The sequence below is a fragment of the Cheilinus undulatus genome, linkage group 22, assembly GCF_018320785.1.
Source record: "Cheilinus undulatus linkage group 22, ASM1832078v1, whole genome shotgun sequence".
Classification (NCBI taxonomy): Eukaryota; Metazoa; Chordata; class Actinopteri; order Labriformes; family Labridae; genus Cheilinus; species Cheilinus undulatus.
The window spans coordinates 22,893,480-22,911,657 of record NC_054886.1 but is presented as its reverse complement, the minus strand read 5'-3'; the positions used below and the strand labels follow the sequence as shown (position 1 = coordinate 22,911,657).

Genomic DNA, 18,178 nt, shown 5'->3' with positions numbered 1-18,178 from the left:
CCAGTTTGTCATTGCTAAAAAAAACACACACACACACAAAAAAAGCCAAAAACCTATCCAGATAAATCATGCCATCTGGATAGAGTGAATTTAGTTGTGGTTGGATGAGTAGTATAAACATAATACCATTCTGACACCCTATTGGTTTGTACACAATCCATCGCACCTGAGCACGTCACAAATCAGGTCACACTCCAGCAAGGAAATAGCAGACGAATGTAGCCTAGTACAAAGATGTCCATGGCAGAGACTCAAGAGAACTCGAGGGAAATGTCCCAGCCAAGCACCAGCGAGGAGGTTGGTAGCCAGGACGACCAATACTTATAGGCAACTAGTCATCATATCTTCCGCTCCATGAAACACAAGGTAATGCTCAGTAGTACACATATATGGTTCTTTAATGTATTTGCATTGTACTAAAATGCGTTCATTTTCAATGGGCATTAATGTGGCTGAAACAGGTGCATCCCAAATTTTTCAACATTAACATTTTAATATGACATTATAGTCATTATGGCCTTTAGAAAGGCCCTTGTGGCGCAGCCTAAGCTTTAGTCCATAATGGCATTTTTCCCCTCACATGACTTTTACTTTTATACTTTTAGTAGTTTTGAAATCAGTACACTTTTACTTGAGTAAAAAGCTTGAGTTGATACTTCAACTTTTACAGAAGTCTTTTTAAACACTAGTATCTATACTTCTACCTGAGTAATGAATGTGAATACTGTTGACACCTCTGCACAGGTATACGGCTTTGTACCTGTGTGAATAAGAATGTGCTGATTCAAATTCTCACCTGTGTGTTTTCTTTCGGTCTGTTGTCTTGGTTTGGATTTTAAAGTCATCTCGGAGTCTTTCTGCTTGTTCTCTTTGGGATCTTGATTCTCAGCAACATGAGAGTTGTGAGAAAGGAGTTCGTGTTCATTTTGTCCATCTGCTTCACTCTGCTCACCTTCCTCCTGAGTAGGAGTCAACATCAACGTGTCAGTCTCCTCCTGTTTGAGCTGCTCTACCTCCTGCTCCTCTTTAATCTGTGGAGGCTCTGGATCCTCCTGGTCCAGACTGGACTTCCTCTCCTGGTGGCAGAGCTGCTGCTCAGGTTCAACCTCCTCCTCCTTACACACATGTTGCTGCAGAACATCTGGAGAGACAAAAACAAGACAATGACCAATCAAAGTGAAGGTACAGGAAAAACACAGTGCCAGTATGTATTGTAAAACTGATTGTTGGACCCTAAGGGTCTTAAAGTCTCCCAGACTGTGTGTAAAAGTATGTGTAGTTTTTGTCACCGACTACAATATTTGTGCTGGACTCTTAAATGGACTTGACCTTTTATATCACCTTTATAGTCATCTGACTGCTCAAAACACTTTAAGAGGGCATTCAAGCTACATCAGAGTTTTTTCTGTATATTTTAAAGTTAAAAAAATCTTAAATCAGACATTAATATGAGTGTTTATGGTATTATTCATTTTGCATTATGGATAATGAAAATAGTTAGAAGAAAATAACTGTTTTTTTTTAAGTAAATACTAAAATGTAAAGACTTCTTAATGACCAAGACTGAACTAAAATGTTTGTGGGCTTTCATAGCTAAAAATATAAGGAATTAAAATGACTATGAAGTGACTACAACAAAAAGACTTTGTTCGACTAAGACTAAGATCTTGATTCTCACTAACATGAGAGTTGTGAGAAAGGAGCTGGTGTTCATTTTGTCCATCTGCTTCACTCTGCTCACCTTCCTCCTTAGTAGGAGTCACCATCAACGTGTCAGTCTCCTCCTGTTTGAGCTGCTCTTCCTCCTGCTCCTCTTTAATCTGTGGAGGCTCTGGATCCTCCTGGTCCTGAGTGGACTTCCTCTCTTGGTGGCAGAGCTGCTGCTCAGGTTCAACCTCCTCCTTCTTCCACACATGTTGCTGCGGGACGTCTGGAGAGACAAAAACAAAACAAAGTCAGGGGGAGGAAACATGTCATTAGTGTCAGTATAGAAATGTTTGTTCAACCAAAATCTTTTAGACCGAGGCAAATCATCTGCCTCAAGGCTTCACTTAAATCAGTCCTGTATCCATATACGACCATGCTGTGGCCTGGACATCGCTTCTCTGATTGACCCGACAGTTTTACAGAACACCATCAGGCTTCACGATTCAAGTCCTGTTTTGGTGCTTTGCCCCCTCTCTCTCTCCCTTGCTATTTTCCGCATGCACGCCTTATACATTGAGTTATAAATTATTTAAAATAAAGCGCACTGACGTCTTGATTGCAGCTTATTTTTCAAAATGTTTAGCATCCCGAATGATTTGATAAGACTTACATTGATAATGAATTGACACCAATTAAATAGAAACACCTTATTGCCACAGACAGTGACAGAGACTAAGTAGGTTAAAGTTCATCATCATACAGTCAGGATTCAACAGGTCATAGAAGCAGCTTTATCCCTTAAAATGTGTTCTCCATGTCAGTTGATTGTCTTAAAAGGTCATATTTTTTATTTTATGGTGGATGAACTCACTAAAAATGTGCAAAAATTGAAAGTGAACACCCTTTGAAAAAGAGACCATATTCCTGTAATCTGAAGGTTCACCTTTCAGACATCATCAGACCACTCTGTGAATGATAAAACTTTATTCTTGCTATAATGTGAAATATTATATTCATGCATAAGACAGAGGATGTTAAAATGATTAAGTGTACCTTTACTTTAATGACAACTTAGAGATTAGAAATAAACTACAATGAAAGAAATAAAGTGTTAGCACCAAACAATTTCTGGTAAAGGATCCCTAAAACCCCAAATATGGCATAATCTAATGTCATTATTTAACTTCCTTTCCTTGTAACTTTAAGAAATGTGAACTGTCAGCAGAACTTCATGGCACTTTGTAAAATATATTTTCTTTAGAGAACCTGTTAATACAAATTTTTAACATAGAAATGGTTCATTTAAGGGACCCAGCTTCTTTTCTCATTTGTCTTCTCTTGAAAAAAGCAAAAGTGACTGATAAAAAAAATGCAATATTTCTCATTAGAGTACTTGATTAATCATCAGAAGAATCGATAGAATAGTCGACTGCAAAAAGAATCTATTACTGCAGCCCTAGACCTATGTGATACCACATGATATAAACAGCATATTCTTTGTTATTTTTAAGACTGATCATCATGATCATACACTTCCAAGAGCATGACAGTCTTCCCACTTTCAGGTTGAACAGATGTCCAATGATCCCACTCAGCTGGTCTGAGCAGGACCTGAAGAGCCTGGAACTGAGGCTGTCTGGTCCTGCAGCACTCCCGGTCTACCTGGAGAGGTGTGAGGGACAGGCTGGAGGAGGGGGGCTGTGTGTCTTGTTGGGGTTCTGTGTAAGTGGATGTGAGGTTTCAAATGATATCCAGCTTTCTGCGCTGACGGTCGATTTCTGCCTCGTCCTCGACGTCAGTTTTTGTAAAATCGTCACATATTTCCTCAGCTGCAGCAGTTAGCTGCTCGTTGACAACATCTCTAAACTTATCGAGTGAAAACATTCTTGTTCTTTCTTCACCAGTAAAGTTCATCAGTGTCTCCAGCTCCTTCTTTTGAATTCCCTACGGACAAGACACAACCAATGCTCTCCACCACGATAGTCTTCTTCCTCTTTCACAATTTCCCCCAGTTCAGACGCATCTTGGCGTTTTACTGACACCCACAGGTGAACGATACTATATCAGTCTATATTAGAAACTTCCTCATATTCATGACTATATTCCCGTGGCACGCAAAAATTGAATAAGTGCTTTTGTAATCAGTTGGTGCTTCTCACATTGGCCAAGCAAAACTTTACCTGAGTGACGTTATACTTTTATGTACTTCAACATTTGGTTAAAACTGTGTCTAAAACACTGCAGTCAGACATGAACCATAGAGAATAAAGAATGATATAAAAGAGGGAAGATCAAACTTCTACTCATGATTAAGTCTGGGTCGACTCTTTACTGTGTCACTGCTTAAGTGTGAGCTGACTGTAGACTGGAGAGGTTAAAATCAGATTGAAAACATTAACTTTTTTATTCTTTAAAATATTGGCTATTATGAAAGTCTGACAGGACTTGATTTTTAATTAACCTTCCTACTCCCCTAGCGCAATTTTTAATGTTTAGAGGCTTTTTTAAATTGTGGATAATTTTGGTTATGTTGATGCAATTGGCATAAAACCTTCCCAATATGTATGTTTTCGGCTGAAAATTAAGATTTAATGATTAAAAAAAAACTTTCATTCAATACACAAAACTAAATTGTCACACCAGGTCTCTTTAGTCACATTTTTGTGCCATCCGCTTCCATATCAAACATATTTTTTCTTTGCACTGTATTTGCAGCATGATTTTGTTTTATTTTTCAGGTTTTTCATGGATCCATGTTAGAAAGGGACTGGAATTTTAGTTTTTATTGTTTTCCACTAGGTGGCGCTATTTTTCCATATATGGTAGGTGGCTCTTAAACATGAGCCAGAAAACCATGCATGGTTGTTTATATTTTCGCGTCTGCAAGGCCAGTTCAATAAATATTCAGAAGGAAAACTATTTGGGTTATTTTAGGGATATCATAGTGTGATTTGCATATACGTGCTGAGAAATATGTGTGTGTGTTTGTGTTTTGGGGCCCATCCAAAATGCTGTCCTTAGCGAGAAACGCATGTCAGTGCAGCATAGAAAGTGTGTGGGTGTTTGTGTGTCTGTGCTGATGGGGGTGGGGGTGTAGGGCTGGTGTCGGTTGGTGCGTGCACATGTGTGTATGCGAGCGTGCATGAGTACAAAGCTCTTCCTGATACTTCGGATGAAACACGTTTGTTTGTGCCGGGTTTGTGCGTATGTGTTGGGTGCTAGGATGCCACAAACATACTGTTGCCTAAAGTTAATTTCATAAGAACTGATTGATGTTCAAGAAGTTAAGAGCTCCTACATCGATCAAAGCGAGTATCTTGCAAAATCTCGAAGATTTAGCAACAGTTGTTCTAAAACAAAAGACGCACGTCTGGCTTAGTTAACACAGGTGTTAGGCAGGCTCTTCAGGGCAACCACGTGCGTAAAGCCGCATGATCTGGTTCAATGACCGGCAGACCGGGCAAGCTAGCCCCCTTCCAGGACATTTAGGGCTGGTGGGTGTGCCGACTCCCTCCAGCATTCAACCCCGGGAGAGCATGTATCAACCTGGTCGCATTTCGGGAGCGCTGTGGCTTCAAACACCCCTGCAAGAGCAACCAAAGACAGGGTGAAGCTGTGGGCTCCGTGAGAGGTCTCCACGGCATGGGGTGTGCAGCACTTCCTGGGTAAGCCGGCCAGAGAAGCAGCAGAGGGGTGTGCTGGAGCTGACGGAGTGCCATATACAGTGCTTAACAAATTTATTAGACCACCCTAACCCTAACCAAAGTAAGGTTTATGCCACAGCTGCCCTAAATTAACAGCATTGGTAATTACAAAATCATTTTTTATGTTTCTGCAATGGTTAATACACCAATATGTAGAAGCTCTTTAACCCAAATGATATTTTCAATGCTAAAATAGAATTATTATTGTTATCCATGAATTTTCAAGTTTACTGATTTACACACATCAAAAAAAAAAAAAAAAAAAACGAAAAAATAGTAAAATATTTCTTGATTAATATGTCAAATTATAGGTATTCACTTGCATTCTTGAAGAGAAAAAATAGTTTTAGTACTTGAATGTTATGCTTGATTAATTTCTGACTTCTCAGAGAAGCCCAGTGAGCCGGCTCAAATTTGGATGAATTCAGTTTGAAATTCCTCATTCTTGTTCAAAATGGTAAAACGTGGAGAGCTCACTGAAAATGAAAGACTCTGCATTAAAGCACTTCATGATGCGGGATGGTCTTTGAGACAAATATGACAGGTGGTCTAATAAATTTGTTAAGCACTGTATTTGTTTTGTTTTTTTTGAACAATAGTTATTGTTGTTTGTATAATGTGTGAGGTTACATGAGGCTGTAGTAAACCACACAGCTCCTCTAATTAAAAAGCAAAAGAAATACAAAAGTGAATTGAATTGTTTTCCAAACAAATTTATTTGAACTACTACTTAAAAATAAATATCAGTATTATCCAAAAAACAACAACTGAGTGTAAGTTATAAATCCCTTAATGCTCTTTAATAAACCCCCCGACACTAGAGACTGCTGTAGCTTCAGTTATTGGCCGCAGCCTTCCTCTCTGACCCTTCACAGGATGTAAACAATGAGAAGGACAGGGGTGGCTAACGGCTACCCTGGTAGCATCTTGTAGGAAGACCGCGGTGTGACAGTTTTCCAAAGTAGTAAATGGAAATAAAGTGGTATGTGGGCTGTCGAGGGTTAAGCTCACATATGACTACTCACCCGAAGTAAAAAGAGGCCAAATATCAAAGCACCATATTAATCTGGAAAGAGGAACAAAGGCAGGCGGCGCTAGCTTTCAATGCTAGCGCAGCTCGTTATCAGGCTAACGTAACTCCCACTCTTCTTTGTGTACTCTCATCTTTAGACTAGTTTTGACCCTTCTAAATATAGATTTACGTTTAATCGATTAGGTAATTACACCGCTAAGAACATCCTAACTAATACTAGCTCAGTTACACACAGAGTGTCTCCTGTTAGACTGACGTGCGTTCATGGTCTACCGCAAACTGTAGGATGGATTTGGTTCGGCGCCTTCAGTCAGGTATCCGATCTATTCATTACGTCCATATCGGACCTGATACCAACACTGGATCAGATCGGTCCCATCCCTACTGGCTATTGTTGCCTACTTAAAAAATCCATGCAGCCCACCCTCATTTTAACAGGTTTTACCTTACAAGAAAAAAAAAGAATAAAAACATTCCACTTTTTAAGAACTCAACTGTTTTGAATCAGATCAGCACACCTGAGAAAAGGTCTTATGATAAAAACCAGTGTACAGCATGTTTATGGAATAGAGGTGGTTATTGTGCAATAAATCATCAAATTTGGGTATGAACGGACAAAAAAATTGTTTGTCTGATACCATGTGACATTCATAAATATCTAAGGGCATTTGGGGGTAATCTAAAGAGTTTATTTGACTTTCACCCCCCAAAAAAGTTTAATGAATGAAGACATCTAAAGAAACGCTCGAGTGTCCACACAGGGGAGAAACCATTTAATTGTTCCATTTGTGGTAAAAGATTTTCTGAATGAGAAAGACTTGAGTGACATTCGAGAGTGCAGATAGGGGAGAAACTATTTAGCTGTTCAGTCTGTGGTAAAAGATTTTTTTGAACAAGGACATCTAAAGAAACACTCAAGATTCCACATAGGGGAGAAACCATTCAGCTGTTAAGTTTGAAGAAAAAGATTTTCACAGCAAGAAAGTCTAAAGAGACACTAGAGTCCACGAAAGGGAGAAACCATTTAGCTGTTCAGTCTGTGGTAAAAGATTTTTTTTTTTGAACAAGGATATCTAAAGAAACACTCATAGGTCCACACAGGGGAGAAACCATTCAGCTGTTCAGTCCGTGGTAAAACATTTTCACAACAAGAAAGTCAAAAGAGACAATTGAGTGTCCACACATGGGAGAAACCATTTAGCTGTTCAGTTTATTGTAAAAGATTTTCTGAATGAGAAAGACTTAAGTGACATTCGAGAGTGCAGACAGGGGAGAAAGTATTTAGCTGTTCAGTCTTTGGTAAAAGTTTTTTTTGAACAAGGATATCTAAAGAAACACTCAGAGGTCCACACAGGGGAGAAACCATTCAGCTGTTCAGCCCGTGGTAAAACAATTTCACAACAAGAATGTCTAAAGAGACACTAGAGAATCCACATAGGGGAGAAACCATTTAGTTGTTCAGTCTGTGGTAAAAGATTTTCTAAATGAGAAAGACTAAAGAGACACTCCAGAGTGCAGACAGGGGGGAAACCATTTAGCTGTTCAGTCTTTGGTAAAAGATTTTTTTTTTTAATTTAACAACGATATCTAAAGAAACACTCAAGAGTCCACGCAAGGAGGAAACCATTTAGCTGTTCAGTTTGTGGTAAAAGATTTTCTGAATAAGAAAGACTAAAGAGACACTCTTGAGCGCAGACAGGGGAGAAACCATTTAGCCTTTCAGTTTATGGTAAAAGATTTTCTGAATGAGAAAGACTTAAGAGACACTTGAGAGTCCACGCAGGAGAGAAACCGTTTAGCTGTTCAGTCTGTGGTAAAACATTTTCACAACAAGAAAGTCTAAAGAGACACTCTTGAGTGCAGATGGGAGAAACCATTTAGCTGTTCAGTTTGTGGTACAAAAAAATGTTTTTGAACAAGGATATCTAAAGAAACACTGGAGTGTCCACACAGAGGAGAAACCATTTAGCTGTTCAGTTTGTGGTAAAAGATTTTTACAACAAGAAAGTCTAAGGGCGCACTCACACTTGGCCATCCCTACCGTGCTGTAGTCTAACCGTGCTGAAGCCTATTTCACCCTCTCCCCTGTCCCCCTTTTGGCCTGCACTCACACTGTTCAACGAATCCAGGCCTGGGCACCGATACGTCACGCACCGACGTCATCACACGAAGCGTCCACTGCTGATGAATGTATATGTGTTGATGACTCAAGATATATAAGTGTTGTTTTTTAGGCTGTAAAATAGCAACAGATTTATACAACATCTGATCTAAAAAAGGAGTTATTTCAGCTGACCTAGGATAGACATAGGAGAGAGAGAGAGAGCGAGAAAGCGGTTCATAGCAGAGAGTTATCACTCACAGCATATAATCTGGAGGCACTTCTGATGAATGAAACCCGGACTGTTTAACTCGTATGAGCCCCTAGAGCTACTCTTCTGCGTGTAAATATACTATCTGAATCCCCATTGAATTCTTTTACGTGCCATGAACTGAGCCTTTTCTCTGTGTTTGGATCAGTTTTTCAGTGCTGCACCAAACAAGCTCTCATGTCACAAGACAGCATGTGTCCAGAGCAGGATTACATGGTCAGATAAAAGATTTTTTTAATGGTGACGAGAGCAATTTTAATCATCTGATGAGAGCTGGAGGTGAATGCGCCTCAGGATTAATAAATGACGTTGTCGGAGCTATTTCACCAGGTTATTGGTGAATGATGAATTTGTTTGTTTGTTTTTCTTTTTGTTAAACACCAGGAGGCAATAGGCACTGTGCCAGGCAGTGATTTGACAGGATTCCCATATAGGTAGAGGGTGTGTCATTGGGGTTCATGTACCTGGAAGGGGATACAGGTTTTTTTTACCAGGTCAATGAGACGTGGCATGAAATGTTCCTAACGGAATCACTTCACTTGGCCAGAGCAGCTGGTCAGTCCTCAGTTCTCTTACTGCTGGATCTGTCTGCTGCCTTTGACACAGTAAACCACCAAATCCTCCTCTCCACACTCTCTTCACTTGGTATCTCAGGATCTGCCCTACAGTGGTTTAAGTCCTACCTCACAGGGAGATCTTTTAGAGTATCATGGAAGGGAGGAGTGTCTAAACTGCATGGCTTATCAACAGGGGTGCCTCAAGGGTCTGTGCTTGGTCCCCTACTTTTCTCAATATACACCACCTCACTTGGTGCAATCATCCGCTCCCATGGCTTTTCTTATCACTGCTATGCAGACGACACACAGCTATTCCTGTCCTTTCCACCAGATGACACAACTGTCTCAGCTCGGATCTCATCCTGCCTTGCTGATATTTCTAAATGGATGAGGGAACGTCACCTTCAGCTCAACCTGCCCAAAACTGAGCTCATTATCATCCCAGCCAGTCCCACTATGGAACCGCAGATCAGTATCCAGCTTGGATCAAATAATCTCTTGCCCACTAAGTCAGCCCGGAATCTGGGTGTCATGATTGATGACCAGCTAACCTTCAAGCTCCATGTGGCCTCGATTGCTCGGTCCTGCCGTTTCGCCCTCTACAACATCAAGAGGATCAGACCCTACTTGACAGAGCATGCTACACAACTCCTGGTACAGGCTCTTATAATATCACGTATTGACTACTGTAACTCATTACTGGCAGGCCTACCTGCATGCACAGTTATACCTCTGCAGTTGATCCAGAACGCAGCAGCACGTCTGGTCTTCAACCAACCCAAGAGAGCTCATGTCACGCCTCTTTTAATCTCTCTACACTGGCTTCCAGTTGCAGCTCGCATTAAATTCAAAACTCTAATCATTGCTTACAAAGCAGTAACTAAAACTGCTCCTGTTTACCTGGAGTCCCTCATCCAGGTCTACACCCCTTCTCGCCCACTACGCTCAGCCAGCGAAAGGCGCCTGGTACTTCCAGCACATCATGCTCCTAAGTCACTAGCTCGACTCTTCTCCTCTGTTGTCCCTAAATGGTGGAATGAATTACCCAACTCCATTCGATCTACAGACTCCCTGTCTACTTTCAAGAGAAGGCTAAAGACCCAGCTCTTCAGAGAACACTTTGCACTTAGCTAGGCAATTCTCTACTGTTGTCCCCAGTAGTAGATTGAGTCTCAGCCAGACTATTCTCCACTGCTGCCCCCAGTGGTTGAATGAGTTTCCCAACTATAGTTAGCTCGCACTGTCCTGCTCTACTTCTGGGATTTCTTTGCCAAGCTCTTTGGGAATGATCCAGCACTTGGTACTTGGTAAATAGTTGTTGTGAAGCCTAATGAATGGCAATTAGTGATCCCACATTTTCCTTGATTCATTGTTGCTGTCTAAAAACAAAAAACAAAAAAAAAAAAAAACATAAAAACAAAAAAACAAACAAAACAAAAAAAAAAAAAAAAAAAAAAAAAAGAAAAAAAAAAAACAACGTATATTTTAGGTACTCTGCCTTAAACTCTACACGGCAGCACTTGCGTCCAATTGAACCTGAAGCACTTGATGGCACTTACTGATGTTGTTTCTTCTTGTCTAGATCATTGCTTGTGTTGTTCTTGCTCTCAAATGTACGTCGCTTTGGAGAAAAGCGTCTGCTAAATGACATTGTAACATTGTAACATTGTAACCTTTGTTTGATCTGAGTAAATGACAAAACGAGTCGAATCCTGAGTGGAAATTGAACTTTCTTATTGCCTGCGTACAACCCAACTGGACAGGTGCATGGTGGCCGTTTGCTAAAGTTAGTCTCTTTAGTTGAAACCTTTTATGATGATAAATAGCCACCACAGATGTTCTGCCCAAACGTCAGCGATCAAGCACCCAATTTCACTTCTTGGTGACATGAAATAGAATTAGAGGTAAGTTATTTCAGTGGATGGTAGTTTGGCATTATAGTTTTATAGTCAGAGAGGTTAAATCAGCCGTGTAGTAAACTACAGCACACACTTGTCGCCAAAGCACGGAACGATTGCACTCACTCTGGCCAAACATACCAGACTTTAGGCTGAAACAGGCCCAGGCACGGTGCGGATGGCCTCGTGTGAGTGCACTCTAAAGAGACACTTGAGAGCCCATACGGGGGAGAAACCATTTAGCTGTTCAGTTTTTGGTAAAATTTTCTGAATGAGGAAATCCAAAGAAACACTTAAGTGTCCACACAGGGGAGGAATAATTCAGTGGTTCCTTTTAGTTAAAATGTTTGTATTCAAAGTGTCATAAATCTAGTGCATCCCAAAAATCACAAGTGTGTTACCATGAGCAGTGGAAATCCAGAATAAGATGTTTGTCATTTCATCTTTCTAGCTAAGAAGAAGCATCTCAGTGATTGAAATTCTGCTTTTATTCCTGTATGTAATTTTTGTTTCCACCTTGGCTCTCGGTGCAGGAGAGGAGCCTACTACTACAATACAGTGAAGGAGGGGTCCAGCCAGACCCCATGGACGTTTTCCCTGCCATTCACCTGAGCCCTCAGTTTAATGACTGTGATGGACCCCTCCTGAGAGGGAGAACAGCAGAAAAACTGACCCTGCACAGCAAGGATAAAAAGGCCCTTTACATGAACATCATAAAAACAATCCACAAAACAAAACTGAACAACAGAGCTGCATGTGTGTGGACCAACAGACTCTGAGGACAGACCCCACAGTGGAGGACCCTGTATGAGCCTCCTTTAAAAAAAACAAACTGGTGACCTTCAGTGGAGAATTTTACATGGTGCTATTACCACAAATGCTTTTATATTTGTTATAAATCCCACTGTTTTAAATAAGTGTCCTTTCTGTGGTCTGTGTGAGAATGTTTTTCACGTTTTTACCGAGTGCAACAGACTAACCAATTTTTTTTAGATTTTTAACAGGGGTTTTTAATCTTTTTAGTCTTGTTTTTACCAGTTCTGTCTTTATCTGTGGGGTATGGTACAACAGAAGGAACAAATTTAAGTCCCAACTTTTAAACTTTTTAATTGGAGAGGCCAAAATGTCAATCTCAGTGTTTCCCACAGGACCAGAATCTATTTGGGCTTATTTAAAGAAAGAAATAAAAATACATAACTAAGAAATTAGGTTGAATAAATAAAGTAGGTAACTCAAATCAAAAGGAGTAACAATTTTGTTAAATTTTGTTCCTGCAGAGTTTGCACCCTTTCTCAAGGCATTTTATTTTATTGGGCTTCCTAAAAAAATATGGCCCGACTGATAGGCCCGATTGATATCCCAACATATTTTTGCTATATCCTGATACACAATATATATCGCGATATTTTGAAATGGCCTATCAGCAGTTGTATTCATTTCGGCCCCAAATGACACTAGTTTGGTGATTAAAATAGACTGTTCTATTGGATTTTTAATAAAATTGTATGCAGAAAGTAAAAATCAATATAAAGTCAAATTTAGCAGTTTTATTTTGAAAAGGACTTCATTCAATCTTTTACTAATAAATCAAAAATACATAAATCATGAAATACTCTGTCTTTTACAGTGTATGGAAAGTCCTGAAATGTTTTCTGTGTTATGTTTACTATTTCTGGTTATAAAATGATTTTTTTCCCTCATTAAGGGTGAAGCAAACCTACACAGAACTCACCAGTCCTGCATGCAGCCAGAGGCCAAAATCCTGCAGTCTAGTCCTCCACACAGGCACAGCTGTGATTAGTCCGTTATCAGTGCTGATGGACGCTGGACCAGTTTCTGACAAGTTCATTAAATGAGAGTGTCTTTAGACCTTATTCAATAAACTCTCCTGTGTGATCATAGAGGGAAAAGCTTGTCTGAAGGCGGGAACAATTTTACTACTTGTTGTCAGTGTTTTTAACTGTTAGACTGAGTCTCCGTTGTTGTGGAGAAGTAGATCACATTTGTCTGCTGCAGCTGTCTTCTCTCTGAAGTGTACGACTCTGGCTGGGAGTTCTCAGCAAAATGTTCATAAACTACCAAAGTACCTTTCAATGTGAATAATTTCCCACAGGTACCACAGGTGTACGGCTTTGTACCTGTGTGAGTACGAATGTGTTGATTCAGATGAGTAGAATGACAGAATCTTTTTCCACAGGTGTTACAGGAGAAAGGCTTCTCACCTGTGTGAGTTCTCATGTGGACTGTCAATGAACTTTTTTGTGTAAAACAACTGTTGTGCGCTGTGCAGGTAAATGGTTTTTCACCTGAATGGATTTTTAAGTGCATGTCAAAACTACCTTTATGTGTGAATAATTTCCCACAGGTACCACAGGTGTATGGATTTATACCTGCGTGGGTTCTCATGTGGACTGTCAAACTACCTTTTCGCCTGAAAGATTTGTTGCATGCTGTGCAGGTATGTGGTTTTTCACCTGTATGGCTATGTGCCTATCCAAATGATATTTCCTTGTGAATGATTTCCCACAAGTACCACAGGTGTACGGCTTTGTACCTGTGTGAGTGAGAATGTGCTCATTCAAATGAATATGATGACGGAATCTTTTTCCACAGGTTTCACAGGAGAAAGGTTTCTCACCTGTGTGAGTTCTCATGTGGACTGTCAGTGCACCTCTTTGTCTAAAACATTTGTTGCATGTTGTGCACATAAATGGTTTTTCACCTGTATGGATTTTTAAGTGATCGCCCAAAGTACCTTTCCGTAAGAATGATTTCCCACAGGTACCACAGGTGTACTGCTTTTTACCTGTGTGAGTAAGAATGTGCTTATTCAGATCTGACCTCTGAGAGAATATTTTTCCACAGGTACTGCAGGAAAAAGGCTTCTCACCTGTGTGAACCATAATGTGGTTTTTCAACTGAGATCTATAAAAGAATCCTTTTTCACAGGTTTCACAAGAGTGACGCTTCTCACCTGTGTGTTTTACCATGTGTTGTTTCAACATATAACTATATTTGAAGCTTTTTCCACATACTTCACATGAGTACACTCTTTCAGCTGTGTGTATTATCATGTGTTGTTTTAAGGTACGACTATATTTGAAGCTTTTTCCACATACTTCACATGAGTACACCCTTTCAGCTGTGTGCATTAGCATGTGTTGTTTTAAGGTATGACTATATTTTAAGCTTTTCCCACATACTTCACATGAGTACACCCTCTCACCTGTGTGTTTTCTTTCTGTCTCTTGTCTTGGTTTGGATTTTACAGTTATCTTTGAGTCTTTCTGCTTGTTCTCTTTGGGATCTTGATTCTCAGCAACATGAGAGTTGTGAGAAAGGAGCTGGTGTTCATTTTGTCCATCTGCTTCACTCTGCTCACTTTCCTCCTGAGTAGGAGTCAACATCAACGTGTCAGTCTCCTCCTGTTTGAGCTGCTCTTCCTCCTGCTCCTCTTTAATCTGTGGAGGCTCTGGATCCTCCTGGTCCAGACTGGACTTCCTCTCCTGGTGGCAGAGCTGCTGCTCAGGTTCAACCTCCTCCTCCTTATACACATGTTGCTGCCCGATGTCTGGAGAGACAAAAACAAAACAATGACAAAACAAAGTGAAAGTACAGGACCAATGGGGCTCTTTCACTACGGCTTTTGGCCGTGCCGAGTCAAACCAAGCCATAATGATTTGCATTTCCATCACCAGTTTGGCCGCGCTGGGCTCAAATGACTCTGCTCATGAGTAGGGCCAAAGCAGGCCAGCCCCACCTTCAAGTGCGCCATGCTGATGTTGAAGCGTTTAGTGGGGTATGATTTGCCAGGGGGATTTACCCCCTCTGCTACTGATAACCCCTCCATGATAACTTTTCTCCCCACGGGGGAGTTTCTTTTTAACCCTGCCTCTGCTCCAGCTGTCCATAACTCTGTTACAGCGGTGTCAGCATTCACTGTATGACTTAAATATTTATGGCACAAGACCAAAACTTGAGATTTTTGTGCATACTACAGTCTGACAGCTTCTCACATTTATGAGTGAAATCAGGAAAGACCAGGAATACACAATTTCTGCACCTACTTATAACCAAAGTTTGACCCTTTCCCCTTCTTATAGACGATACTATACTTCAAAAATCAAATGCTGGAGATGTTCATAACATTTTGCCCATGACAGAGTCCATCTTTATTTCATTAACTGGCGCTAGTAAAGCATGTCGTTCTCACTGCCCAATCCAAAAATATGATTGCGTGCATTTTCTTCTCTTTAGAGACCCACAAATCAATAATAGTGATACTGTTCTTTAACTTACATGCAGGAAAATCCTCACATTTTGATGGTAAGTGTGAATTATTGTTTGTTTACTGACCGCGAGAGATGGGGAGAGAGAGAAAGTAAAAAGAGCAGCTTGCACCGCTGTCGGTCTACAGTTTGATTTTTCCTTTAAAAAGACGTAAAGTCGTTCAGATCAGCGAGTGTAGAGAGATTGAAGAGGGCTCAAAGCACTTTGTCATCAGCTCTAGACACACCCTCAAATGGGTAGCTCAGTTGTGGTGGAAAAGCAAACCCCCTGCTGCGCTGGGCTGCTGTGCCGAGTCAAACCAAGTTGAGCCAAGTCGCACCATCTAATGGAAAAGTCCAAGACCACTGTGCCAGTATGTATTGTAAAACTGATTGCTGGAGTCTAAGGGTCTTAAAATCTCCCAGACTGTGTGTAAAAGTACGTGTAGTTTTTGTCACATACACTAAAATGTTTGTGCTGGACTCTTAAATGGATTTGACCTTTTATATCACCTTTATAGTCATCTAACTGCTCGAAACACTTTAAGAGGGCATTCAAGCTACATCAGAGTTTTCTTCAGTATATTTTAAAGTAATAAAATCTTAAATAGGGTATCAATATGAGTGTTTATGTAATTCATTTTACAATATGGATAATGAAAATAGTTAAAAGAAATTAACTCATGCCATTTTCATGACTAAAACTACACTGCTTTCCACATTATTAAGCAAATGACATTTTTCCTCTTATTTTCCAAAATATTATTGCAAATGACAAGAGTATTTTCAAGTCATCAGCCATTAGAGCATTATTCAAATGTTTTGGAACAAACTTCATAATGATAACCATTATTTAAAAAAAAACAAAAACAAAAAAAAAAAAAAAAAATGCACTTTTCCACTTTATTCTTTTTTTTTTTTTTTTTTTTTTTCTGTTTTTTATTTCTTTGAAATGGGTGGCACAGTGGCGCAGGGGTTAACGCTGTTGCCTCACAGCAAGAAGGTTGCTGGTTCCTATCCCGATCAGGGCCAGGGTCTTTCTGTGCAGAGTTTGCATATTCTCCCCTGAACGGAATAAGCGGTATAGAAAATGGATGTATGGAGTTTTAAAACACTGGTTGTAAAGAACTGAAAATGGTTATTTGTTGGATTTGCAGCATTAGGAGGTCATATTAACTGAAATCAAAAGCTATTTCAATCAAAAACATCTTAACAGGTCAAGTTCCATGTTAACATAGGAGCCCTTCTTTGATATCACCTTCACAATTCCTCCATCCATTGAACTTGTGAGTTTTTGGAGTTTCTGCATGAATTTCTTTGCAGGATGTCAGAATATCCTCCCAGAGCTTCTGTTTTGATGTGAACTGCATCCCACCCTCATAGATCTTTAGCTTGAGGATGCTCCAAAGGTTCTCAGTAGGGTTGAGGTCGGGGAGGATGGAGCTACACCATGAGTTTCTCTCCTTTAATGCCCGTAGCAGCCAATGACACAGAGGTATTCTTTGCAGCATGAGATGGTGCATTGTCATGCATGAAGAAAATTTTGCTACAGAGTGCACAGCACTCATCAGTCAACAAGACTGTTTGAAAATGAGTCTTCATGTATTTCTGGGCCCACTTCAACAGTTTCTGCTTGTGAGCATTGGATAGGGCGGCTGAATAGTAGGTTTATACACGACTGCAAACCTCTGGAGGATCCTACACCTTGAGGTTGGTGAGACTCCAGACGCACCAGCAGCTTCAAATACCTGTTTGCTACTTTTTATGGTATTTTAGCATCTGCTCTCTTAATCTGATGAATGTGTCTGGCAGAAACCTTCCTCATTATGCCTTTATCTGCACGAACCCATCTGTGCTCTGAATCAGCCACACAGTATCACAGTAAGCTGATCAGGATTAATTTTTCACGAAATATCTAATGTATTCATTCCTTGTCCAAGGCATTACACTATTTGACACTTTTCGGCAGCAGAGAGATCCTTTTTCTTTCCCGTATTGCTGAAACCTGTGGCCTGCTTAATAATGTGGAAAAATGCATTTTGAGGTTTTTATTTTTTTTTAAATAATGGTTATCATTATGATGATTGTTCAAAAACATTTGAATTATGCTGTGATGGCTGATGACTTGAAAAACACTCTGGTGCCATTTGCATTAATATTTTGGAAAAAAAGAGAAAAATGTCATTTGCTTAATAATGTGGAAAGCGGTGTATAAGGAATTAAAATGACTCAAACAAAAAGACCTTTTCCATCTAAGATTTAGGTCTTGATTCTCAGCAACCTGAGAGTTGTGAGAAAGGAGCTGGTGTTCATTTTGTCCATCTGCTTCACTCTGCTCACCTTCCTCCTGAGTAGGAGTCAACATCAACGTGTCAGTCTCCTGTTTGAGCTGCTCTTCCTCCTGCTCCTCTTTAATCTGTGGAGGCTCTGGATCCTCCTGGTCCAGACTGGACTTCCTCTCCTGGTGGCAGAGCTGCTGCTCAGGTTCAACCTCCTCCTCCTTACACACATGTTGCTGCAGGACATCTGGAGAGACAAAAACAAAACAAAGTCAGGGGAGGAAACAAGTCATTTGTGCCAATATATAACTGTTTGTTCAGCCAAAATCTTTTAGACCTATGCGATACCACATGATATAAAAAGCATATTCTTTGTTATTTTTAAGACTGATCATCATGATCATACACTTCCAGAGGCAT

At 40.2% G+C, this 18,178-nt stretch overlaps 1 protein-coding gene across 1 annotated transcript in view; it reads right to left on the bottom strand.

Annotated features, from left to right (window-relative positions):
- Nucleotides 1–406: 406 nt before the first annotated feature.
- Nucleotides 407–18,178, bottom strand: part of LOC121504735 (golgin subfamily A member 6-like protein 22) — a 34,905-nt gene continuing 17,133 nt past the window's right edge. Inside the window, exons 4-7 of the mRNA XM_041779783.1 lie at nt 17,820–18,005; nt 14,438–14,782; nt 1,742–1,930; nt 407–1,141 (exon numbers count right to left, since the gene is read on the bottom strand). Coding sequence (XP_041635717.1) covers nt 693–1,141; nt 1,742–1,930; nt 14,438–14,782; nt 17,820–18,005 — 1,169 coding nt within the window. The 3' untranslated portion in view covers nt 407–692. The remainder of the gene's footprint in view (nt 1,142–1,741; nt 1,931–14,437; nt 14,783–17,819; nt 18,006–18,178) is intronic.